This window comes from Hypanus sabinus, chromosome 26 (assembly GCF_030144855.1).
Source record: "Hypanus sabinus isolate sHypSab1 chromosome 26, sHypSab1.hap1, whole genome shotgun sequence".
In the NCBI taxonomy this organism is placed as follows: domain Eukaryota; kingdom Metazoa; phylum Chordata; class Chondrichthyes; order Myliobatiformes; family Dasyatidae; genus Hypanus; species Hypanus sabinus.
In genome coordinates, this window is record NC_082731.1 from 7,804,267 (window position 1) to 7,831,194 (window position 26,928).

General features: G+C 43.2%; 1 protein-coding gene across 1 annotated transcript in view; it reads right to left on the bottom strand.

The window, feature by feature from the left end:
- LOC132381559 (zinc finger protein 585A-like) overlaps nt 1-26,928 on the bottom strand; it is a 74,551-nt gene that overhangs the window by 41,874 nt on the left and 5,749 nt on the right. Inside the window, exons 2-3 of the mRNA XM_059951060.1 lie at nt 24,444-25,310; nt 18,813-19,089 (exon numbers count right to left, since the gene is read on the bottom strand). Coding sequence (XP_059807043.1) covers nt 18,813-19,089; nt 24,444-25,228 — 1,062 coding nt within the window. The 5' untranslated portion in view covers nt 25,229-25,310. The remainder of the gene's footprint in view (nt 1-18,812; nt 19,090-24,443; nt 25,311-26,928) is intronic.

Consider the following 26,928-nt stretch of genomic DNA (forward strand, 5'->3'; position numbering starts at 1 on the left):
GAGCATTCCACAGATTTACTACTCTCTGGCAGAAAAAGAATTCCTCCTTACCTCTGTTTAAAGGGTCACCCCTCAATTTTGAGGCTGTGCCCTCTAGTTCTGGATACTCCCACCACAGGGAATATCCTCTCCACATCCACCCTCTCTAGTCCTTTTAACATTCTGTAGGTTTCAATGAGATCCCAATGCATTCTATATTCCAGTGAGTACAGGCCCAAAGCTGTCAAATGCTCCTCATATGTTAACCCCTTCATTCCTGGAATAATCCTCCTTAACCTCCTCTGGACTCTCTCCAATGACAACGCAGCTTTTCTGAGATATGGGGCCCAAAACTGTTGACAATACTCCCAAGTGTAGCCTGACTAGTGCCTTATAAAGCCTCAGCATTATCTCCTTGTTTTTATATTCTGTTCCCCTTGAAATAAATGCCAACATTGTATTTGCCTTCTTCACCAGAGATTCAATCTGTACATTAACCTTCTGGCAGTCTTGCATGAGAACTCCTAAGTCCCTCTGCACTTCTGATGTTTGAAACTTCTCTCCATTTAGATAATACTCCCCACTATTGTTCCTTTTACCAAAATGCATTATTATACATTTCCCAACACTGTATTCCATCTGCCATGTTTTTGCCCATTCTTCCTATTTGTCTAAGTCCTGCTGCATTCACATTACTTCCTCAGCACTATTACTCCACCTATCTTCATATCATCTGCAAACTTTGCTACAAAGCCATTCATTCCATTATCTGAATCACTGACAAATAATGTGAAAAGCAGCAGTTCCAATACTGTCCTCTGAGGAACACCACTAGTCACTGGCAGTCAACCAGGAAAAGTCCCTTATATTCCTACTTGCGCCTCCTGCCTATCAGCCATTCTGTTATCCATGGCAGTACCTATCCTGTAATGCCATAGGAATTTATCTTGTTAAGCAGCTTCATGTGTGGCTCCTTATCAAATGCCTTCTGAAAATCCAAGTAAATGACATCCATCCACTCCCTCTCCTTTTTCCACCCTGATTGTTACTTCTTCAAAGAGCTCTAACAGATTTGTCAGGCAAGATTTCCCTTTACAGAAACTATGCTGACCTTGACTTATTTTATCACTAGACTCCAAGTACCCTGAAACCTCATCCTTAATAATAGGTTCCAACACTTTTCCAACTACTGAGGTTAGGCTAACTGGCCTGTAATTTCCTTTCTTTTGCCTTCCTCCCTTCTTAAAGAGTGGAGTGACATTTGTAATCTTCCAGTCCTCAATCAAGTGCCAGAATCAAGTGATTCTTGAAAGATCATGAAACAATGCATCTGTTATCTCTTCGGCAACCTCTATCAGGACTCTGGGATGTAGTCCATCCGGCCCAGATGACTTACCTACCTTAAGATCTTTGCGTTTGCCTATCACTTTTTCCTTTGTAATGGCAATGGTACTCACTCCTGCTCTCTGATACTCACAGACCACTGGCACACTGCAAGTGTCTTCCACAGTGAAGACAGATGTGAAGTACCCATTGTTAATCTGCCATTTCTTTATCCACCATTACTACCTCACTAGCATCATTTTCCAGTGGGCTAATATCAACCTCCCTTTATAAAACTGAAAAAACTCTTGGCATCCTGCTTTATATTATTGGCTAATCTGCTCTCATATTTCATCTTATCCCTTCTTATAGTTTTTTTAGTTGCTTTTTATTGGACTTTATTCAGGTAGATGGAGCTCGTCAGCCTGGGAAGGCAGTCCATCTAAGAGAGGGAAAACTCTGATTTCAAACCTCCGCTGCCTTGCGGCCATACCCACTCATGGGAAAAGCTTCAGGAGTAAACCCTGAGGACAAATCCGGAGTTGGAGTCCCTAAGGCAGTCCGATGTTGTCTTCAATCTTGTTCTGCAGCTCCTTCGATGACACTGGCGCCAAGCTGTATCGGCCTTTGCCCTTCCCTTGGACAACTTTGGTGGTGTGGAGAGGGGAGACTTGCTGCACAGGCAACTGCCGATCTTCCATACAACCTTGCCCAGGCCTATGCCCTGGAGAGCAAGACTTTCCAGGTGCAGATTCATGGTCTCGCGAGACTAACAGATGCCACACAGATATTGGATTTTAAAAGCTTCCCAATCATCCATCTTCCCACTCACTTTTGCTACCTTATATATGCCCTTCATGCAGTCCTTAACTTCCTTTTTCAGCCACGTTAGCCCACCTAGGCCATTTGAGAAATTCTCCATCTGTGGGAAATATCTATAATGCGGCTTGTGAACTATTCCCAGAAACTTCAACCACCTCTGTTCTGCCCTCATCCCCACCAGTATCCTCCTTCAATCCACCTAGGCAAGCTCCTGTCTCATGCCCCTGTAATTCCCTTTATTTCATTGTGATACTGATACATGTGACTTACTCTTCACCTCAAATTGCAGTATGAATTCAATCATATTATGATCACTGTCTCCTAAGGGCTCCTTTACCTTTAGCTCCCTAATAAGATCTGGGTTATTACACAACACCCAATCTAAGATAGCCTTTTCCTGAGTAGGTTCAAGCACAAGGTGCTCTAAAAAGCCGTTTCATAGGTATTCAACAAAGTCCCTCATCAGAATTGCGTCATTACCCCTACTCCATGCCCTTTCCAGCTCCCTTTGCAATCTCAACCCCACATCTTGGCTACTATTTGGAGGCCTGTATGTGATTCCCATGGTTTTTTTTTTACCCTTGCAAATTCCTAACTCCACCCATAAAGGTTCAACATTCTCTGACGCTCTGTCACCTCTTTTTAAAGATGTAATTCCATCTTTTACCAACAGAGCCACACCACCGCCTATGCTTTCCCACCTGTCCTTTTGGTACTTTGATGTTAATTTCCCAATTATGGCCTTCTTTCAGCCACAGTGCAGTGATGTCCGCAACACCACACCGACCAATCTCTAATTGCGCCATGAGTTTCTCTACCGTATTCCCAACACTACACACATTTTAAAACAGCACTTTCAGCCCTTTTGAATTTTGCCTCTGTAGTACAATTTAACTCTTTGCTCTGTCTGCATTTGTACCCAATGATTGGCTTGTCCTTCCTTACATTCATCATCTACTTGTAACCTGCAGGCTCACCCTCAGCTTTATCAGCCTGGTTTTCATACCCGCCATATAAGTTTATAGACAATAGACAATAGGTGCAGAAGTAGACCATTCGGCCCTTCAAGCCTGCACCGCCATTTTGAGATCATGGCTGATCAATTACTATCAATACCCGGTTCCTGCCTTTTCCCCAAATCCCTTGATTCCCCTATCCATAAGAAACCTATCTAGCTCCTTCTTGAAAGCATCCAGAGAATTGGCCTCCACTACCTTCTGAGGCAGTGCATTCCAGACCCCCAGAAATCTCTGGGAGAAGAAGCTTTTCCTTAACTCTGTCCTAAATGACCTAACCCTTATTCTCAAACCATGCCCTCTGGTACTGGACTCTCCCAGCATCTGGAACATATTTCCTGCCTCTATCTTGTCCAATCCCTTAATAATCTTATATGTTTCAATCAGATCCCCTCTCAATCTCCTTAATTCCAGCGTGTACAAGCCCAGTCTCTCTAACCTCTCTGCGTAAGACAGTCCAGACATCCCAGGAGTTAACCTCGTGAATCTACACTGCATTTCCTCTACAGCCAGGATGTCCTTCCTTAACCCTGGAGACCAAAACTGTACACAATACTCCAGGTGTGGTCTCACCAGGGCTCTGTACAAATGCAAGAGGATTTCCTTGCTCTTGCTCTTGTTGGTGAGTTTGTCCTCACCAACATATTATACAACCTTTATGTTACATCTCCTTCACAATGTACAAGCCATAAAGAGGGGAAATGTGGGAGTATATTGCCCAAACACTAGATAGATAGATAGATAGATACTTTATTCATCCCCAAGGGGAAATTCAACATTTTTTCCAGTGTCCCATACACTTATTGGAGCAAAACTAATTACATACAGTATTTAACTCAGTATAAATATGATATGCATCTAAAATCACTCTCCCAAAAAGCATTAATAAATAGCTTTTAAAAAGTTCTTAAATAATAGTTTACTAAAGTGCATTGAGTGGTAACTTAATCTTAGTCCTAACCCCGGCACTTTAACATGTCTTGCCCCTGGTGGTTGAATTGTAGAGCCGAATGGTGCTGGGGGGTAATGATCTCTTCATCCTGTCTGAGGAGCATTGCATTGACAGCAACCTGCCACTGAAGCTGCTTCTCTGTCTCTGGATGGTGCTGTGCAGAGGATGTTCAGGGTTTACCATGATTGACCGTAGCCTACTCAGTGCCCTCCGCTCTGCCACCGATGTCATACTCTCCAGTTCTGTGCCCACGACACAGCCCGCCTTCCTTACCAGCTTATTAAGACGTGAGGCGTCCCTCTTCTTAATGCTGCCTCCCCAGCACGCCACCACAAAGAAGAGGGCGCTCTCCACAACTGACCGATAGAACATCTTCAGCATCTCACTACAAAATTATATATAAGATTGTATACATAATTGTTTTGTATACGTGTATATACAGCCAGATACAATGTACAGTCAGATATGCAATCAGATCAATGTGCATTGATACATCTGACAGCCAGGTGAAAGAAGCTGTCCCGCTTCTTTGGTCCTGGCCTTAATGCTATGGTACCATTTGCCAGACAGAAGCAGCTGGATCAGATTGTGGTTGAGGTGACTGGATTGTCTGATGATCTTCCGAGTCGTTTTTATGCACCTGCTGCTATAAGCATCCTGAACAGAGGGAAGTTCACATCCACAGATGTGCTGGGCTGTCTGCACCACTCTCTGCAGTGCCCTGTGATTCCTGAACCAAGTGATGACGCAGCCAGTTAGGATGCTCTCGATGATGCCCTTGTAAAAAGTCCTGAGGGATTGGGGATTCAAGCCAACTTTCTTCAGCAATCTGAGGTGAAAGAGGCGTGGTTGTTATTTTATCACCACACAGCCAGTATGTCCAGTCCAGATGAGATCCTTGGTGACGTGTATACCAAGGAACTTGAAACTACTTACCTTCTCAGCTACAGTCCCATTGATGTCAATAGGGGCTGGCCTATCACCGGTGGTGAGGGCAAACTAATATGGCAAGGATGGAAACCAGGCTGATAAAGCTGAGGGTGAGCCTGCAGGTTACATGTAGATGATAAATGTCAGGAAGGACAAGCCAATCATTGGGCACAAATGCAGAAAAACTCCTGAGAGCCCTGCTGTCAGCCGATGGGGTAACATTTTTTTGAACTTACTGCTACCTTATCTATCTTTTTGTTTCCTACCAGTTATTTGAAACCTTATTATCAATCTTAATACTCTATTATGTCTTTGAGAAAGACTAAAGCCTCTGCAAAAGAAAAAGATGATTCTCCAACCACTTTGGAATCAAATGGAGATTTCCTTAAAAAGCAAAGAACGGAACTCTCTGAGGAATTTCAACATCTTAATGTTAAGCTGCACACTATTCAACAAACTCTAATCCAACATGAAAAGCAAATTAAGGACAATAAAGAAACTTCATTGATACTGGAAGCGGACTTAGAAGACCTGAGTAAGCTCTGCAAAAAAATTATCATGATCTAATGAAAAATTAACAAAGAAGATCACCAACCTGGAACGCAGAAGCAGACGGAATAATTTACGTATTCTGGGTCTTGAAGAATCAATTGAAGGTGCCCACCCCACGGAGTTCTTTGCAAGTTTTCTGAAGCAGCTATTCCCTGACTTATTGTCGTCTGTGTCTAAGAAGGACCATGCCCACTAGTCACTAGCCCCCAAACTAAAGTTGGGAGAGCATCCTAGGTCAGTTATTTTAAGTCTTCATGAATTTTGTACTAAGGAGCTTTTGATCCATCATACCCATCAAGTAGGAATGATCGATTACAATGGTAAGATGATTAGATTCGTGGAAGATTATACACTGGAGGTTATAGCTGAACGTGCTAAGTACAAAGAGATCATGTCACTGCTTTATAATAAAGGGTTTAAGCCCTCCCTTTGCTTCCCTGCACATCTTAGAATCGTTCTGAAAAATGGTGTGCAGAAATGGCTGGGATTGGTTGAACACGCACAGAAGCTTTTGAAAGCAGAGATTGCGTTATATCTCTTACAGGAGCAATTATCTTTTTAATGTTGGATCAAATATGATTTTATTAAAGTTTTGACCGTTTATATATTTTGTTTTTTGATTTTTTTGGATTCTTTTTACTATATTCTTTTTTTGAGGTTTTTCTATGTATATATTTTTGAAATTGTTAAAATGAATTCTCTTATGTTTTGGATTTTTGATCTAAGTTTCCTTTCTGTTTTGTCTTGGTAGGAACATAATAACCTTGTAGGATTGGAGTTTTGCCCGCAGGATTTCTTTGGGAGGGTTGCCTTTAGGGTTTAGCTTGCTGACTGGCTTTTTGGCTTTGGGAGGGGGAGGGGGTGGGGGTCCCTTTTTCCTTTTTTCTCTGGAAGCTGGGATGGGCTACCACCCACATTTTCTGTTTGAGTATCTTATTTTATGGTTTGTTCTCTGGTTCTAATAACTTATGGTCAGATCTTTTAACTCTTCTGTTAATTAGAATTCATAATGGATCAAAATATTAATTTACTTCGTTTTAACATGAAAGGGTTAAACCATCCAGTGAAACAGAATAAGATTTTTGCTTATATTGAAAAGTTAAGGGCCCCTATTGTTTTTCTACAAGAAACACATGTACATAGTTGTGACAACACACGCTCTTTTAATCGGTGGAGGGGTCTACAATTTCATTCCTCATTCAGAGCAAAATCTCGAGGAGTCTCGATTTTTATAGATAATACAATTTCTTTTATTCAATATAAAGTTGTCTCTGACCCTAATGGGTGATTTGTCATAGTGTCAGGGAAACTACATAATAAATTAATTGTATTTGCTAATGTGTATGCTCCCAAAGTGGATGACCCAGGATTTTTTGAGTGTTTCTTTTCATTCCTGCCAGATTTGAGTTTTTATACTTTAGTGATGGGAGAAGATTTTAATTGTTGGCTATACCCAGTATTAGATTGTTCTTCTCTTAAATCAGCCACACCTAATAAATCAGCTTTATTTTTTCAATCCTTTCTAACGAAGTGTGATATTGTTAACGTCTGGCATTTTTTTCACCCAGTAGAAAGGGAGTATCCATTCTTCTCTCATGTCCATCATTCCTATACCAGGAATGATTTTTTTTATTGATAGTCAAATAATTCCATTAGCTTGATCCACTGAATATTAAGAAATAGCTCTATCCGACCATTCTCCTGTATTTCTATCTTTAAAGCTTCCTGGTTTCATTCCATAGACCATAAGACCATAAGACAAAGGAGCAGAAGTTGGCCATTCGGCCCATCGAATCTGCTCCACCATTTCATCATGAGCTGATCCAATCTCCCCTTTAGTCCCATTCCCCCACTTTCTCACCATAACCTTTGATGCCCTGACTCATATGAACAGATCCTGGCATTTTAAGTTAACTTTGTTATCTGACTTTTTAAGGACTTCTTATAATTTCTGGAGAATCAAATTACTCATGTTTTGAAGAAGAAGATGCATTGGAAGAGACTTCTAATCTTATTATTTGGGACGCTTTTAAGGCATATATTAGAGGACAAATTATCTCATATAACTGTACATATTAAGAAAAAAAGCTAATAAAGAGAGAATTGATTTAGTTAATCAATTAAAACAATTAGACCAGAAATATGCTTTGGCACCAGACCCTGAACTATACAAAAGATGTATTGAAATTAAAACTAATATGATCTTCTTATAACGTATCCAATTGAAAGCCAACTTTTAAAAGATAGAAGCCAATTCTATATACATGAAGAAAAAACTGGTAAACTATTTGCTAATCAATTGAAGACCCCTATACCTAAACGGCAAATTAAAGAAATTTGCAAAACCAATGTTGTAATGACAACTGACCATTTTGAAATAAATGATACTTATAGAGAATTTTATTCTAAATTGTATAGTTCTGATTCTGTTAAAGATAATACTGCAATGAACGATTTTTAGACCAATTAAATATTTCTGGACTTTCGGTTGATAATCGAAAGCAGGTGGATCAACCTTTTTCTCAGGAGGAGATCACTGAGGCTATACATTGATTGCATTCTTGGAAATCTCCAGGACCTGATGGATCCCTGCAGAATGTGCTTCTACCAAGCACATCTTTCCCTCCTCTCCTCTTTCTGCTTTTCACAGGGATTGCTCCCTACGCAACTTCCTTGTCCACTCATCCCCCCCCCCTCCACCGATCTCCCTCCTGGCACTTATCCTTGTAAGCGGAACAAGTGCTACACCTGCCCGTACCCTTCCTCCCTCACCACCATTCAGGGCCCCAGACAGTCCTTCCAGGTGAGGCGACACTTCACCTGTGAGTCAGCTGGTGTGGTATACTGCGTCTGGTGCTCCCGGTGTGGCCTTTTATATATTGGTGAGACCCGACGCAGACTGGGAGACCATTTCGCTGAACACCTACGCTCGGACTGCCAGAGAAAGCAGGATCTCCCGTGGCCACACATTTTAATTCTACATCCCATTATCATTCTGATATGTCTATCCATGGCCTCCTCTATGGCCAAAATGAATCCAAACTCAGGTTGGAGGAACAACACCTTATATACCGGCTGGGTAGCCTCCAACCTGATGGCATGAACATTGACTTCTCTAACTTCCGTTAATGCCCCTCCTCCCCCTCTTACCCCATCCCTGACATGTTTAGTTGTTTGTTTTTTTTTCCTCTCTCTGCCCTTCACTCTGCCTGTTCTCCATCTCCCTCTGGTGCTCTCCTCCCCCTTTCTTTCTCCTGCGGCCTGCCGTCCCATGATCCTTTTCCTTCTCCAGCTCTGTATCACTTTCGCCAATCACCTTTCCAGCTCTTAGCTTCATCCCACCCCCTCTGGTCTTCTCCTATCATTTTGCATTTCCCCCTCCCCCCACTACTTTCAAATCTCTTAGTACCTCTCCTCTCAGTTAGTCCTGATGAAGGGTCTTGGCCCGAAACGTCGACAGTGCTACTCCGTATAGATGCTGCCTGGCCTGCTGTGTTCCACCAGCATTTTGTATGTGTTGTTTGAATTTCCAGCAAGTGCAGATTTCCTCATGTTTGCACAATACTCCAGGAGCAGTTTCACCAATATCTTGTACAACTGCATCATAACAGAACATAGAACATAGAATAGTACAGCACATTACAGGCCCTTTGGCCTACAATGTTGTGCTGACCCTCATAACTGCCCCCCCACCTTAAACTCCTCTGGGAATTTAAATAACATGTTAAATAACTTCCCCACTCCTGTGCTTGGTGCCCTGCCTGATGAAGGACCGTCCGAACACATTCTAAACCAACAATGTGAGGGGTAGTGATGAGGTGGATGGTAATGGTCCTTTCCCCTGGGTAGTGTAGTTGAAAACTAGTGGATGTAGCTTTAAGATAAGAGGGAAAAGTGTATAAGGGATTTGAGGGATAAACTTTTCACCCTGAGGGTGGTCCATATACGGAAATGATTGCCGGAGAAAGTGGCTGAGGCAGATACATAACCAATGTTCAAAGGATGGGTCGGAAGGGTTTAGAGCAGGGGCTCCCAACCCTTTTTATGCTGGGGACCCCTACCATTAACGGAGGGGTCTGTGAACCACAGGATAGGAACCCTCTGGTTTAGAGGGATGTTACATCTTGTAACTTCAAAACATCAAACTAATTCAAAGGAAGACATGGGAATCTGAAATGTGAGTCTAACTTTGTGTTTACTTTAAGCAATATGCAGACAAACTATATAAAAGCGTGATGATGTATGCAATTCACATATTTATAGATATAACCCAGTGTGAATGATTTAAGTAACAAGAATGCATATTCAAACAAAATATTTACAATATTACTCAAGTACGACTGAAACATTAAATAAACCACACTCCTCCTTGCTTAGCTATAAACTCCAACTTAATAAAGAATGCAACTCAGCTATATAGACAGTATGCTATATAATACAACTACTATATATAGATATTTCAAATTGTCCAATTCACCCTAAAGGTATTCACTCTCACCTCAATGTTTTAACACTAATATATGGATTAATTGGATAATTGTTCATGGCTCTTTGGGCCATAAGGGCCTGTTGCTACACAGCACTCTAAAATAAGATGAATATTGGATACACCAAGGATGCGATGCTGGAACGCGCAAAGACAGCACCGTTTGAAGAAGAATCTACAAGGGAATTTGGAAATGCAAGTGAAATTGAGAGCAGATGGCAAAATGATAAGAGAAAGAGAGATTAATTGATACAGACAGATAGACAAATGGTGGAGAGAGGGAGAGAGAGAACTAGATAGAGGGAAGAACTAAAAAGTAAGAAGAAAATTAAATGAGAGTGAGGGACTAGGGTCAGGCAGAGCCAGTGAAGGGAACTTACTGAATAAAGAAGAGGAGGGTTAAGAATGAGAATGTAAAGAGACAGATTGCGAGCATCTGTAGATTCTCTCTTGTTTGAGTTTGTGAGAGAAGGTGGGATTGGGGTGACAGGAAAAAGTGAGAAAGAGGTGATGAACAGTAGGTAAATGAAAATAAACTGGAAGAACAATGGGAAAGGACAGCGAGAGGGAGGGGCGGATACAATGTGAAAGGCAGGGAGGTAAACACTGTAGGAGATGGATAGTGTGAAGGAGGGAGAGAGAACAAGAGCTGAGAGCAAGGATGAGGGCATTGGAGGTTAGAGAATCTAAGAGCGATAGAGGATAGAGAGAAAAGAGGAAGGAAGATAGAAAGGTAGGGAGAGCATGGGTGGTAGAGAAGATGAGAATATGAGACTGAGTGGATAAAGTGAAGAGAGTGGGTTAGAATAGAGGAGAATGGAAGAAATAGTGGAGGTGGGAATGAAAATAGATAGAAAGAGAAAATCAAAGCGCGGTGCAGGAGGATTTGGGGGAACAAAGGCAGGGAGAGATCGAGAGACACAAAACGAGACAGAGAAAGACAAAGAGGTAGAGAAGTGGACAGCTAGAGAGAGGGAGAATGAGGGAGAAAGAGAGAGGGACTGAAACTTTGTGAAAGACACTGAATTGTAGACAACAGTTGAACTTGATGTAAAATATTTTGTGAGGTGTGGAGAGTGGAGCAAGTGTGTGGGTGCTGAGCCAAGCAGCACCTGAAACACTCCGGTGCACATAGCCTTCATTGCCACACAGGTGGACTTTTCTTTGATATAATTTTGGAATAAGGTTAACAAAAGTTTGAAATTAATTACGTGTTGATGAACATAATCCATACAGTTTCTAAATAATAAATGTACCACAAGCTATACTTTCAAACATTTTAGAACTTCAATGTATTTACAGTGTTCATGCTTCAATTTACAACATTGTCAAAAATTGTAACAATAAATACAGAATGGAGGTTGGGAGCGCATTGCTAATAAATTGCTGGCCAAGTGAAGGCCAACACTGACTAGTCAAAACATTTTACTTTTGCCATTGTGCCTATCAGTTGCTTTGACTGCCTGATATTGTTTACTTGCATTGTGAGTTGTTGTTTGCATTTGTTCAATGTGAAAAAATCTATTACTTACCTTTTTTTGTGAAGCAGTCTTACAAAAAACAATAATCTAATAGGAATTTTCAATTAAAATTGTTAGAACAAGGTAAAAATTCTCTGTTACTATTGCAAACACAACTAATTTTGAATTTGGAAAAGAGAATGTTGCACAACTGACAAAAAAGTACTCAACCATTATTACAAACCACAACAAAGGCATTGTCTCAAAAATATTGCAGCAACACTGTGATTTCAAACTTGTTGTTTTTGAGAAAGTAAAGACTGGTTCACTTAAGATGTTCACTGATATGTGAACTACTTGCTTAGTAATGAGGGACCTGAAGAAATGTTCATTCTTGTTGACATCATTGGAACATTTCAAGCTTCCAATGCTGGAACATGGATTCAGTCTTATGAAATTCATCAAATCTAAATCCAAAAACAGACGATGAGTGGAACATTTGGATGAGCTAATGGTATGTATCTTTCATCTGGATATGAAATTAATCTGGACAGTGTTTATAGACAATGTATTTGTAGTAAATACAGACAAGAAAATATTTATATTCTTCAGTTTCATTCTAAATATTCATAGCATGTTACAAAAAAAATTTTAAAGTACTGCACAGTTGTCAGGCAGTGTAACAATTTCTTTCTCACAGCAATGGTTTGTCCATGTAGCAGAGAGAAAAAAAAGAGGGAATGTTGTCTCCACATCTGCCCCCAAAACTTAATCTGATCTCTAAGCCTCCACAACCCCGACCATAAAATCTAATCTGATCTATGAGTCCCCCATATCCCTGTCCCTACACTTTAATCTGACCTGTAACTCCCTCACATCCTGAAGAACTTCTGCACTCTCTCCAAATCATCAATATCTGTCTCGTAATGGGTGATCAACTGAATGCAATGTTCCAGATGTGGCCCAAGTAGAAATTTATTTGGCAACAGTACAACTTCCCAACTCTTGAAATCAATTCTTCAACTGATAAAGACAAGCTTGTCATATGCAGGCAACATATTATCAAGTTCAAGTTGCTTTTTATTGTCGTTTCGACCATAACTGCTGGTATAGTATACAATAAAAATGAGACCATGTTTTTTATGACCATGGTGCTACATAAACAATACAAAAACTACACTGAACTATATAAACCAACACAAAGACTACACTAGACTCCAGACCTACCCAGGTCTGTAACCTGTGCAGCTACATTCAGGGAGTGATGGGCTGGGACTCCAAGATCCCTCTGCTCATCAACACTGTTAAGGGCTTGTCTCTTTATGTTTGATCTGTCCAAGTTTATTACTTCACATTTGGGACAGGTTAAACTCTATTTTCCATTTCACCGACCATAGGAACAGAACATTGCAAATGCCACTCAAATCTTCAGGAAGGGAGATTGGCAGAAGAAAGGAAATTGTAGCGCAGCTGGTCTTACCTCAGTGGTTGGGAAGATGTTGGAGTTGATTGTTAAGGATGTGGTTTCAGGTTACTTGGAAGCACTTAATAAAATAGGCATGCATTAGGGTTAGGGTTAGCTTGAAATGATGTGTGCAGTGGGAAAATTATCTCTTGTGTTTCTTGATCTCCTTATTTGAGATTCAGTGTCATGCAACCCTGCCACTTTGATCTGGCCCACAGCTTCATTAACCAGCCTTTATTGGGATCTTCCTCCTCACACAATTTTAAGGTTTCTGGTATAAATATGCTACAGTGATGGGATTATCACTAGAGTTTGGTGTCAGGGGAAGGGTGATGTTGTATTATATAGGACAAGTGCTCAGGTGTCTAGGCAAGGGTAGTGGGGTGTGTGACAGCCAGATTTAGATTAGTGTCTCAGTTGTCAGGGTGTCAACGCAAGGGTTGGTGAGGGTGTGAGCTTCAGGATTTGGGGTGAGGTTAGTGGGTAATTATGTGGGCATTAGGAAAGTTATCCCTCTTGTGTTTCTTGATCTTGTTGCATGAAATTTAGTATCACTAACCCCAACCAGTCTGATCAGATTTCACTAAGCTGGTTTTACCCTACTTTACTTTATTAACCTGACATGTATTGTGATACATCATCTGCAATGTAATCTTGTGTCTCGGGTGTTTTGGGTCCTTAAGCATTGGACACCCTCACTCCAGATGACCCACAGGTCAGGTTGATCAAGCCTGGCCTGTGATTTCCATGGATCAAGATAATGAAAGGCACATTACTTTGAGGGTTACAGGTATTTTAGACCTCGTTACTTGGTTTTATTTTTGACCAAATGGGAAGTAGAATGTTTTGAGGCCTAGTCATTAGGCTTCATCTCAAAGTAAGATGTAACTTCCCTACTTTAAGTTAACACTGATCTTTATTTTTTTATCTGGGTGTGTGGGGATCTTCAGGATTTAATTAAAAGGAGATTTAGCATCACTCAACCCTGTCATTTTGAATTAGTAGTGCCTTGCTTTCTGTGGTCTCAGGTTGGGTTTAACTTACTGATTCTTTTTCACCCTCTTGGTATCTTGACTTTTTTTAATGGCATTTCATGGACCGGGACAATGAAAAGCATGTCGCTTTGTGGTCATATTGTAATTATGCATGCAGTCGGAAATTATCCCTCCGGTATTCTTGATCTCGTCACTTGAGATTCAGTGTCACATGACCCTGCCACTTTGATCTGGCCCATTCCTTCATCAACCAGGTCCAACACTTGCCTTTAAGCAGGAGAAAATCTGCAGATGCTGGAAATCATCGCATCTTCACTCCTCCACCCCACTCCCAGTTTCACCTATCACCTTGTACTTCCCCCCACCCTCTTACTCTGAATTCTCATCTTTTTTCCCCAGTCCCAATGAAGGGTCCCGGCCCGAAACTTTAGAGTGTTCACTATTTTTCCATAGATGCTGCCTGGACTGCTGACTTCCTCCAGCATTTTGTGTGTGTTGTTTTGAATACAGAGTCCATCAGCCTTTGGAAAGTCTGTGCTGCATTTTTGTCAGCTGAAATGGCACACATAGAAACTCAGAGGCCAAATGGGGTCAGCACATCTGTTTTGGGAGTACAATTCCACGTCTTTCAATGTCAGCAAACTCAGCCTTGTCAGTTGGCAGCTTTTCTGGATACAGAAACTGGCTGGACAGTTGTAGAACAGTGGTGCTCAAAGCCATATTCTGTGACTATAGTGGAGAATGTGGGCTTGATGGGGTTTGGAAACTCACCCAGCAGCTGAGAAAACTCGCATGCAGTGTTTATATGTGCTTGACAGAGTCTTGAGTGTACAACACTTCCTCAGCTGACATCTTCCAGAGAGCTCATGAAAACTTCTTCTTTACTTCTCTTAGGTCCATTTTTCACCGTAAATGTTTTTCTGGGACTGTTGAGTCCACAATTGACAGTTTGGAGATCATTCAAGTGTCCCAGGTTTTGCTGTCTCTGAGAAGATACTCAGACAGTCTCGATGCAAAGAAACTTTGGGACAGGGTGTGAGCCGATGTTTGACCCCATTTTGCTGGTTAAAGTGTCCAAAAATTGCCGATTAAATTGTTGAGGAAGATTGAGATGTCGAAGCAAATGCAGAACGTGAGTGAGTGTTCAGAGCTGAATGCTTTCCTTTTGATCGCTACCACAGAAGGAGTCTGTGAACGGCCTATCACTGTCCGGTCTCCTGCGGCAGGCGGATTGGCCTCTGCCTCATGTGGTGCCTCTCTGTTTCGATGAATGTCGGTGGTATCGTGGTTCTGTGTTTATGGACTTTTTCAGACTTGTGCTTTTCAATATTCTGTGTTTTTTAAAAGAAAAAAATTACTTGTTACCTGGGGGAGGGTTTGTTTGGGATGCCGATTTTCTCTTGTGTTCTGTTAGTTATTGGTGAGGGGGGTTGATTATTGGGACGCTTTTATTTTTTTGAGCAGGGGTGGGTTTGATGTCTCTTTCTGAATGACTTCCATTTTCTTTCTTTGTTTCATGGCTATCAGAAGAAGATGAATCTCAGATTTGTGTATGGATAAATGCTTTGATAATAAATGAAGTTTTACACCTTTGAACATGCCCAAGCTGGCAGTTCTCAAGATAGATTAATAGTCCTTGGACACACAAGAAATCTGCACCGAGCAGAGGTCTAGCCACTTTAGCCAGGACAACGTCCCATGTTTAACATTGCCTGCTGAAGTAGAGGGTCACCAGTCATGCCCCTCAAGTCTGGATTTTGCTGCTGTTGGCCGATTCCAGCAAGGTTTCATCTCTCTTTGCCTTCTAATTCAATAGGTGATGCTGGCAGCACACTCACTTAAGCACGTGTCACACAGGAAGTTTTGCCCTGAAGGGGAGTCCGCAGTGAACAGTAGATGGCCCTAGTCACTGGAACCCATGGTATTTCCAGATCTCTGATGTCCCGATGTGCTGGCACTGTCGAAGCTGCAAGTCGGTCAGCACGTCCTACCAAAGCAAGCATGGTAAAAGCACAGGCCCGGTGTCATCTGTTTCACAGACGTGGGTGTCCTCAAGTTGGGGGCTTTGCTGACTGGGCTTATTGAGGTAGAGGAAGGAGGAATGATGCACTGCTACCTGGCTAAGTGCGGTATCAGCCATTTTAGCAGGCCCCCTATCGTCCTTCTCAGGTGCATTAGCAAGGGCTATGCAAACTTGATCAGACACTTGCTGCATGAAGAGTTATTTATAAATAAAACAAGGATGGTGATTTCCCAGGAGAGACAGCATGTGGTCCATTAGCTCTGGAGGCTTAGCATGGCTGAGGCTGGGCAAGGAGAGCAACTGTTTGGTGCGCTCAGACTCAGATACTGTAGTCCAGAAATCTGTAAAAGGTGTTCAGGCGGGTGTTCTCATGGACTCACCATTCTTGTAGCCATGGAATTTCCACATACAAATAATTGGAGTTATTGGCAGAGATTTCTCACAGTGCAAATTGGGGCTTGCTTGGTACTGTAGGTTAACGTACCTTTGAGCATTGCACTTAATTCACAACCACCTACACTGGGTTGGGGTTTCACTTTGAGATTGGTCCGACATGACGATGTGGATACGTGGGACTTTTAGCATGTTTTTGTGTTTAAGTTCCGGAGTTCAATAACATGTGTTACGGGTTTCATTAAACACAAAACGCCTCACTTCATTTTTTTGTGAAAACCTATTTTGGTGACCCCAATGCTTTAAGAAGATTCCAGTTATTGAATATGTCGGCCAACGCAGTTGATCTGAAACTGCCGGAGATTTGGGAGCAAAATATCATGGCATGGTTCATACAAACAGAGACTCTATTTGCCCTCCGGAACCAACACCAAATATTTCTATGTGGTAACGCTGCTCAGCAGTTCCATGGCTGCGAGAGTGATAAGTCTACTTGAACACTTAAAATTCCAATCATCTTCTACAGATTTTTGGACTATGAGAGTCTGAGCATACCACACAGTTACTCTCCTTACCTGGTCTCAGCAACACTATGCTTTTGGAGGTAATGGAGCATATCTTGTCTCTCCTGGGAAATCACCATCCTTGTTTTATTTTTAAAGAACTCTTCACGTAGCAAATGCCTGATCAAGTTCGCGAAGCAGTCACTAATGCACCCGAGAAGAACTATAGGGAGCCTGCTACACTCAGCTAGGCAGAGGTGCATCATTCCTCCTCCTTTCTCCAGCTCAACAAGCCCCGTCAGCAAAGCCCCCAGTATAAGGATGCCCAGGGCTGTGAAATAGATGACGTCGTATCCGTTTTTGTTTTTACCATGATTGCTTTGGTAGAAATGCTATGAAGCACCGACCGCTTTACAGCTCGACGGTCCCAGCGCATCAAGACGCCAGTGGATGGTGAACACTGCCAAAGTTGTCCACTGTTCATAACAGACACCCTTTCAGGGCGATGCTTTCTGTGCGACACGGGTGCTCACCTGAGTGTGCCGCCAGCATTGCCTATTCATAAGAAGGCAAAGAGTAAAAAAACCTCGCAGGAGGCTGCCAACGGCAGTAGGATCAGACTTTTAAGGGGCACGACAGGTGGGAGACAGTGTGAACCTGTTTCATTGAGACATTGTACCCATGGGACTTTGCCCTTGCTAAAGTGGCTAGACCTCTGTTTGGTGCAGAAACCCCTGGGCTTCACCCCTCCATAGGGTCCCTGAGTCAAATGTTGATTGCTGCCCATCTGGTGGTAACTGATGCCTTAACAAGGCCACCAATCCTGATTGTTACCCGGTCCCACACATCCACGACTTTTCAGCATGTTTAGCTGGAGAGTTAATTTTTTCTCAAAGTCGATCTAGTTAGGGGCTGCCATTAGGTGCCTGTGTGCTCGGAGGACATTCCCAAAATAGCTGTGATAACCCCGTTTGGCCTTTTTGAGTTTCTGCGCATGGCGTCTGGACTGAAAAATGCAGCACAATGGCTGATGGAGTCTGTAATGAAAGATTTTCTTTTTGTCTACCTGGATGGCACATTTATTCCTAGTCCCTCCAAATCCAAACATGCATCTCATCTCTAATCTAGTGTGTTTGACTGGTCAGTGGACATGGCCAGTGCGTTTGATGGTAGAAAATGAGCTGTTTCTTATGCAACAATGCTGGTGCACCCACTCCCAATGCACCCAATAGCCCTTACGATTGACGCCTCAGACTATGCTGTTCATGGACAGCTGGTTCGAGGCGTGTCGCAGCCATTCAGCTTCTTCAGCCAACTGCTCTGCTCCCCCTCAGCAGGAAGTACACAACTCGACCATGAGCTTCTTGGCCTCTATCTGGCTATCTGCCATTTTTGTTTTCTTTCAGAGGGTCGCTATTTCACAGTGCTTGTTGACCACAAACTCCTTGCTAACGTGATGATCCTTGGATTGCAAGGCAGCAATGCCACCTGACCCACACATGCTAGTTCACAACTTATGTACAACATATCAAGGGGCAAAATAAAGCCATGGCCAATTGCCTCTCACATTGAGGCCAAAAACATAGTGGTTGATCATGCTGGCATAGCAGCCAACCGAGTTTCTGACCCAAAGGCCCAGGCTCACTGAATAGCCATCACAGGCCTGCGGTTGGCTGATATGAAGCACAGGGGAAGCTGGATCTCTCTCGTGTGATGTTTCAACCAGTCGCCCTCGTACCATCATGCCCACAAACTGGAGACAGACTGGTAGCAACTCTGTATATGACCTCTCACACCCGGGCTGGAAGGCATCACTTAAACTGGTTGCACTAACGTTTGGGCAACATATTCTCAGAAAGGACATGGGTGATTGGAGAGCGTCCTCTGTGGAGTGCCAGCGAGTGAAAATTAACCGTCACGTCCAGGCGCCATTGGCACCACTTGAGGTCCCTGAGCGACGGTTTGATCAAGTCAATGTGAACCTTGTTGGTCCTCTTCCCCCCTCTCATGGTTTCACACACCTCCTTACCACAGTGGATGATAGCATCGATGACGGCCACAGATGTGGCTTGAGTGCTCATTAGCACCTGGGTGACTCGGTTTGGCACCCCGTCTAATGCTTCCTCAGACCGCGGTCCCCAGTTCATTTCGGAGCTCTGGCTTATGATGGCCCAGAACCTTGGTGTAAGGCTACGTCACACCAGGGTATCACCCGCAGTCCAGTGGCCTCTGTGAGTGGTTTCACCGCTCCTTAAAGGCTGCTCTGAGGGCTTCCCTGACCCATGAGTGTTGGCAGGACTGCCTCCCATGCGTCCTGCTGGGGCTCAGAACTGCTCCAAAAGGGGACCTGCCGTTGCCCGTGGCAGCCATTACAAATGCCAGGTGATTTCATTCCTTATGACACAACTGCCTGGTCGGCCTCTCAGTAAATTCACCTATTCCTACCTCCCATCACGGGGCACAGCACTCTTGCGCACCTGCTGACGTACATTTTGCCGCGTTTGTTTTGTCTGGCATGACGCAAACCAACATCCCCTTCGGCCCCCTTATGATGTCCCATTCCGCACTTTGGAAGGGGAAGAAAAGACTTTTTCAGAGTTAAGAGGGGTAAACCTGAGGACATTTCAGTAGATCGCCTTAAACTGGCCCACCAAGATTTGGAAGTTTCTGCTACCAGGCCCCCAGCGTCACAACATGACCACGAGCACATCAATGCATCTCTGGACGAGCCAGAGGCACCTGCGGTTCCTCCACCCAAGGAATACAGGTCCCGAGCTGGGCGTCCCGTCCAATCACCAGACAGGCTTACAATGCCCGTTTTAGTGAATTCTGATGGGGGGGGGCCCTGTGTAGGGTAACGTAATTGGGAGAAATGTTAATAATTCACAACCATTGGCATTGAGCTGGGCCTTTGCTTTAAGAGTTTGGTTTGACGTGATGACGTGGTTACATAAGGTTTTTAGCTGTTGTGTTTAGGTTTCGGAGTTCAATAAAACATGTCACGGGTTTCATTAAACATAAATGCCTCACTTTGTTTTATTTGCGAGAAGCTGCAGTACAAGTTAAGAGGGTTTGTTAAGAAGGCAATATGGTCTTTGTCAACTACGGGATTTAGTTCAAGAGCAGTGAGATAATGTTACAGCTATAGAAGACCTTAGTCAGATCCCACTGAATGTACTCCAAAACCTGAACACAAAGTGTGGTAAAAAATATTTTATGTAATTACCTCATCATGTTAGACCAGCCTCTTGAAGTAAATGCCAACTCAAGATTAGTGACTGTGAATTATGTACGTTTCCACTGATTACATTATCCTACATATCTACGTATCCATCTGCATTTGCGCCCATCCATTTACCTCCTCATCTGTCTGCACGGCCACACTGATTTATCTGCCTGTCCATATACCCACCTACATGCCAGTTATCTACACCTCTGCCAACCCGCCCATGCATTTCTCTATCATCTATCCAATTTTTAAATTGTCCACCTGCCCGCCCATTTCTCCACTCATCCACTTGTCACTGTCACATTCATGTATTCGCCCATCTGCCCAGTCGCCTACTCGTTTATCTCCTTGTCCATCCGGTCTTCCATTCCATTTGTCAGCACACTTGGATGCTTCCTTGTCTCTTTATCTACTCAACCACTTGCCCATACTTTGCTCTGTGGGTTCAGGTGCATGTCCACCCACACATTGCTTCATCTGTTCACCCACCTGCCCATTGCCTGTTCTGTCTACTAGCCCACCCATTACTTGATCTGTCTGTCTGTCTGCCTGCCCATTCCTTCATCTGTCCATCCACCCACACATTTATATATCTATTTCTTCGTCAACCCGTCCACCTGTTCATTTATCTACTCAACTGCACTCCCACACAATTCTCTACTCGCCTGCCTGTCCACCCAGCTGCCCATTTACTGATTCGGACTTCTGCCAGCTAACTTATCTCCCACACAATTCTCTACTCACCTGTCTGTTCGCCCACCTATTTCTCCACTCCGCTGGCTGGCTGGCCAGCCATTTCTCCATTTTGCCTGCTCACCCACCCATTTCTCCACTTATCCATCAACTCATCTGCCCATTTATCTAGTCATTTGTCTGCCCTCCCACCTCCCTATTTATCTACTTGCCCGTCTTTATCTACTCCATTGCTCCATTCATCAGCCTGCCCATTGCTTCATCTGTCTGCCCAAAGCTCTACCTGACCACATGCCCATCATTTATATTCATCTGTCAGCTCACCTGCCCAATCATTTATCTACTTGACCATTGCTCTGCCTATCTGCCTACCCACCTCCTGCCCGCACGTTGTTCTCTGCCTGTCTGCCTACCCACCTCCTGCCCGCACGTTGTTCTCTGCCTGTCTGCCTACCCACCTCCTGCCCGCACATTGTTCTCTGCCTGTCTGCCTACTCACCTCTTGCCCGCACGTTGTTCTCTGCCTGTCTGTCCGATGCCCATTGCTCTGTTTGTCCATTGGCCCATCCACTCATTGCTGCACCTGTAAGCTCACCCGTCCTTCTGCCCGCCGGTCCCATTCCTCTGTCTGTCTGCCCATTCAACCACCTTTCGAGGGACAGTAATTTGGTTTTCAATAACTTTATTTGGAATAGTACTTTGATAATGTGGCAAGCATGTGGTCTTTTCAGTGAGTGAGCAATTAAGATCAGTTATTCAACTATGTTCTTTTCAATAGGCCTCTAAAGTATGAGAAAGCCATAGAGAATCTATCAAAGTACAAAAATATATTTCATCCATATCCAATGCACTGCCTAATGGTCATAGAGGAAATGCAGTTTTACTTTAATAGAATTGTAGTTATAGAAAAGTACACTGGTGCATCTTCAGTGCATTTTCATACACTTCAGTGCATCTGGTGCGTGCCAAACCGTCTAAACTGCCTTTTCACATTGTCCTGCACCAGGACCATAGCCTCCATACCCCTACCACCAGTGTACAAATTTAACTCATTCAAAATGCCATGAGATAAAAGTCCTGGCACTGTTAAGTTAAACATCTGTGACAAAGACATTTACAAGGGGTGGCAACCTAGTGTAGAAGTAAGCATAACACTTTAACAATGCCAGCAGCTCGGGCTCAGTTCTGCCACAGTCTGGAAGGAGTCTGCATGTTCTCCCTGTGACTGCACAGAGTTTCTCTGGGTGTCCCAGTACATCTCATATTCCAAAGACATATGGGTTTACGCTTGCAGTTGGGGGTACAGGCTCATTGGGCTGGAAGGACCCATTACCATTCTGTATCACTCAAAAACATGCAATATATGTAATAAGTTAGATAATCTTGTTGAACAGTCAGAGACTGGCAGATAAGACGTTGTGGGCATCACTGAGTTGTGGGTGAAAGAAGATCATAGTTCAGAGGTTAACATCCAAGGATACACCGTTATTTAAAGGATAGGCAGGTAGGCAGAGGGGATGTGGTGGGCTCTGCTGGAAAAGAAATGAAATCAAATTCTTTGAAAGCAGTGACACAGGATGGGAAGATGTGGAATCCTTGTGGATAAAGTTAAGAAACCACAAGATATATATCCAGTTGGGAGATATATCCAGACCCCTGAACAGTAGGCAGGATGTGGGATATACAGTAAATTTCAACAGGAAATAGAAAAAGCATTTATTAAAGCCAATGTTTAGAAAAGCATGTAATAAGGTCAATGTTATGATAGTCTTGGGAAATTATAGCCCAGTTAGCCTGTCATCAGTGGTTGGGAAGATATTGGAGTGTATTATTAAGGATGAAGTTTCAGTCTACTTGGAGGCATACAAAAAAGTAGGCCAAGTTTCCTTAAGGGTACAGTATGGTTTCCTTGAGGATAAATCTTGCATGACAAATCTGTTGGAATTCTTTGAGGAAATAACAGTCAGGATAGACAAAAGGTGAATCAGTGGATAGTGTTTACTTTGATTTTCAGAATGCCTTCGACAAAGTGGGAGGCTGCTTGACAAGACAAGCAGGAGACAAGCTGTTGGAATAAAATGGTCCTATTCTGTTTGGTTGCTGGCGTTCTGCAGGGGTCTTTATTAGGACCACTACTTTCTGCGCCACATCAATGATCTGGATGATACAATTGGCAGCATTGTGGCCGAGCTTGTGCATAATTTAAAGATAGGTGAAGGGGCAGGTGGCATTGAGGAAGCAGGGAATCTGCAGAAGGACTTGGACATGTGGAAGAATGGGCAAAGCCAGGACAGGGGGAATATAGTGCAGGGAAGTGTGTGGCCATACACTTTGGTTGAAGGAATAAAAATGTAGATTACTTCATAAATACGGAGAAAATTCAAAAATCAGAGACACAAAGGGACTTGGGAGTCCTTGTCCATTTAAAAATATATATATAATAAATAAACAGTGCTGTAACTTAATACACAAATACATTGAAGCTCTAAAATGTTTCAAAGTAAAGGTTATGGTGTGTTTATTATTTAGAAAATATATTGATTATATTAACATAATTAATTACAGGATATTTCACCATTATATTAGCATAATCTCAAAATTATTAGAATTATATAAAAGAGAATTCCAGCTGCTGCTAACAAAGGTTATGAGCACAGAAGCATTTCAGTTACTGCGGGGCCATGCACCTATGCAGCTGAGAGGGAACAGTGGTTAATGCACGAGGAGCATTAACATGGCTCTGGGCCTGTACTCGCTGGAGTTTAGAAGAATGACGGGGATCTCACCGAAACCTATTGAACAATTAAAAGCTTAAATAGAGTGAATGTGGGGAGGATGTGTCCTTTAATGGGTGAGTCTTGGATCCGAGGGCATAGCCTCAGAATAGAGGGATGCCCATTTAGAAATGAGTTGAAAAGGAATTTCTTTAGCTAGAAGTTGCTGAATGAATGGAATACATTGCCAAGGATGGCTCTGAAGGCCAAGTCATTGAGTATACTCTAAAGCGTAAGTCAATAGGTCCATGGTTAGTCAGGGCGACAAAGGTTACAGGGAGAAGGCAGAAGAGGGCTAACAAATCAGCCACGATGGAATGGTGAAGCAGACTCAATGGGCCAGCGCTATGTCTTTTAGTCTAAACATAAAATCCGCCATTTTCAGTTGATGCATTGCTTGCAAGAATAGATTGCAGTTTTCCTATCAACACATTTCCAACATTCCTCATTATCTTTCCCAACTTTAAATTGGCAGCAAAGGGGTTATTCTTTCCCATGGCAGAGCTCTGAATTACAGAGTAGGACAGCTAGAACGCATTGCTCAAGCACCTCAGAATCAGAACCTCAACCGTGCCAATGGGAAGAGACACTAGCAAGGATGAAGAGTCTTATAACATTGGAGTCAGGCTGAATTTGTCTTCCAGGACACAATTCTACTGATTAGTTCTGATTCCAGACCGGCACAGGGCCTCAGATGAAGGAGATAAAAATCACATTATCATTGCCAACTGTTTTATTCAATATTTGAGCAAGAATCTTAAATTTCAGTCCAGTGAAATTAGAAGACAAAAGCCAAATGAGCAGCAGTCATTCCTGTGTGAACAGCAGCAGAATCCAATCTCAACAACTATTTGTGGATTCGCTGGTGTCTCAGTAGTGTGGAGGACTGGGCAAACCTTCTCCCACACACAGAGCAGAAGAATGGTCTCTCTCCCGTGTGAACGCGTTGATGCTTCTGGAGGTGGGAGGAACGCGCAAATCCTTTCCCACAAACAGAGCAGATGAATGGCCACTCCCCGGTGTGAACTTGCTGGTGAGTTACCAGAACCTTTTTGCTTTTAAAACTTTTCTCACAGTCGGAACACTTAAAAGGCCTCTGGTCAGTGTGAACTAACTGATGAGCTGTGAGCTGGGATGACTGGGGAAATCCTTTGCCACACTCGGAGCAGGTGAACGGGCGCTCCCCAGTGTGAGTACGCTGGTGCACAGTGAGGTCGGATGATCGCCGGAAACCAGTCCCACAGTGAGAGCATCTGAACGGTCTCTCGTCAGTGTGTATGCGCTGATGGCATGTAAGTTCTCCTGAACTTTTATAGCATTTCCCACAATCTGGGCAGTTGAAAGGTCTCTCATCAGTGTGTACGCGCCGATGCTTCAGTAGAGCAGAAAAATGAGTGAATCCTTTGCCACACACCGAGCAGATGAATGGCCTCTCTCCAGTGTGACTGCGCCGATGAATTTCCAGTTCAAAGGGGTAACTGAATCCCTTCCCACAATCTCCACACTTGCATGGTTTCTCCCCGACATGACTATGCCTGTGCCTTGACAGACCAGACGCTCGAGTGAAGCCTCGCCCACACAGTGAACATGAATATGGTTTCTCCCCACTGTCAATGGGGCTTTTAGCTTCCATAATCAAAGGATGGCAATATTAGAGTCTCAGCGGATTAAGTGAGAATGTTGATTCTGTCCACATATCTTCACCTTCTGAAACCCTACAGAGTGAATTTAAAGCAAGAAGAAAAAAAGAGAACAAGAGTTTGAACAAAAGTACAAGCACTCAAATGAGCAAAAAGAATGTGATCATATTGTGATGATGGCAGATGCCAAATTCTCAAAAATAATGAAGAAAAAACTGACCACTGCTCTTCAGGAGGAGGAAGCAAGTTGGAAGAGTGCGGAGAGGAAGTTTACTCAACAACAAAATCAGAATTTTTACTGTTTCTTAAATTGGCAACTTCCAATCTAAAAGAGATGTTGCAGGATAATAATTGCCATTGTGTGTTACAGACAGTACATTTTATGAAACAATTAACCTGCAGCTCATGACGGGCAAGAGAGGAACTGCATGACCACCCGGCAAAGAGGAAAGACCAGTGGATTATTGCAGGTCACGCAGGGTACCAAGCCTTCCAGCCACTATTCAATATGAATAAACAGGGAAAGGCCAGAACAAACATCACTCCATCAATGGAAGCATGTGGAGAAAGATAGACAGTGATAGCTACAGGGGATACCACAGTCAGGGAAGCAGAATGTGGTTTCTGCAGTTTTAGGTACACATCCTACAATCAAAACAATTAACAGCTGGGAGATCTCAGTAGGCCCAGCAGCATCTGTGGAAGTGTAGGGATAGTCAAAGGTTTGGATTGAGCCCCTGTTTCAGAACTGAACAGGCAGAGGGAAGATAGCCTGTGCGTAGCAGTGAGAGGGAGGGTGAGGCAGGCTGGTGTGTTTGGAAGACCCAGATGACATGGGGATGATAGGCAGACAGAACCAAATGGGAAAGGGAGAAATACAGGCAAGTCATACAGCACCACAGAAACAGGCCCTTAGGCCCATCTTGTCCATGCCAAACTACTACTCTGTCTAGTCCTACAGCCCTCAACTCCCCTCTCATCCACGAACTTAGCCAAACTTCTCACAAAGTTGAAACCAAAATCAAATCCACCACTCCTAACTCCACACTCACCACCCTCAGGATGAAGAAGATCCCTCTTCTGAGCTCCTTAAATATTTCACCATCACTCTTAACCCATGAGCGCTAGCTCTAGTCTCTCCCTACTTCAATAGAAAAAGCCAGCTGGCATTTACCCTATCTATTTTGTACACCTCTGTCAAGCTATAAAGAATAAAGCCCTAACCTATACAACCTTTCCCTCTAACTCAGGTTCTGAAACCCCAGCAACACCCCTGTGAAAGGTGGTAGATGATAAGGGAAATCAGTTTAAGGAAGGGAAGATGAGCCATTGAAACCAGGTGGGGGAAGATGACAACAAGGTAATTGGGGCAAAGAAAGTAAAAGATTACTAAGGGAGAAAGAACCTTGGTTAGCTGAAAGAGGAAAATCTATTATTGATCCCATTAGGCTGCTGGAATAGGTACTGTTCTTCTAGTTGTGTATGACCTCACACTAAGTGGGTAAGACCAAGGGCAGACAGGGGATAGAAAGGGAATTGAAATGGCATAGGAATGGAAGCTCAAGGTGGCCAATACAGACAGAGCCCAGGTACACTGTATAATGGTTGCATATTCTGTGCTGGACTTACCAATGCAGGGGGGGTCCACCGGCTTAGAGAGGGTGTAGGTGAACCTTCAGCTCACCTGCAAGGA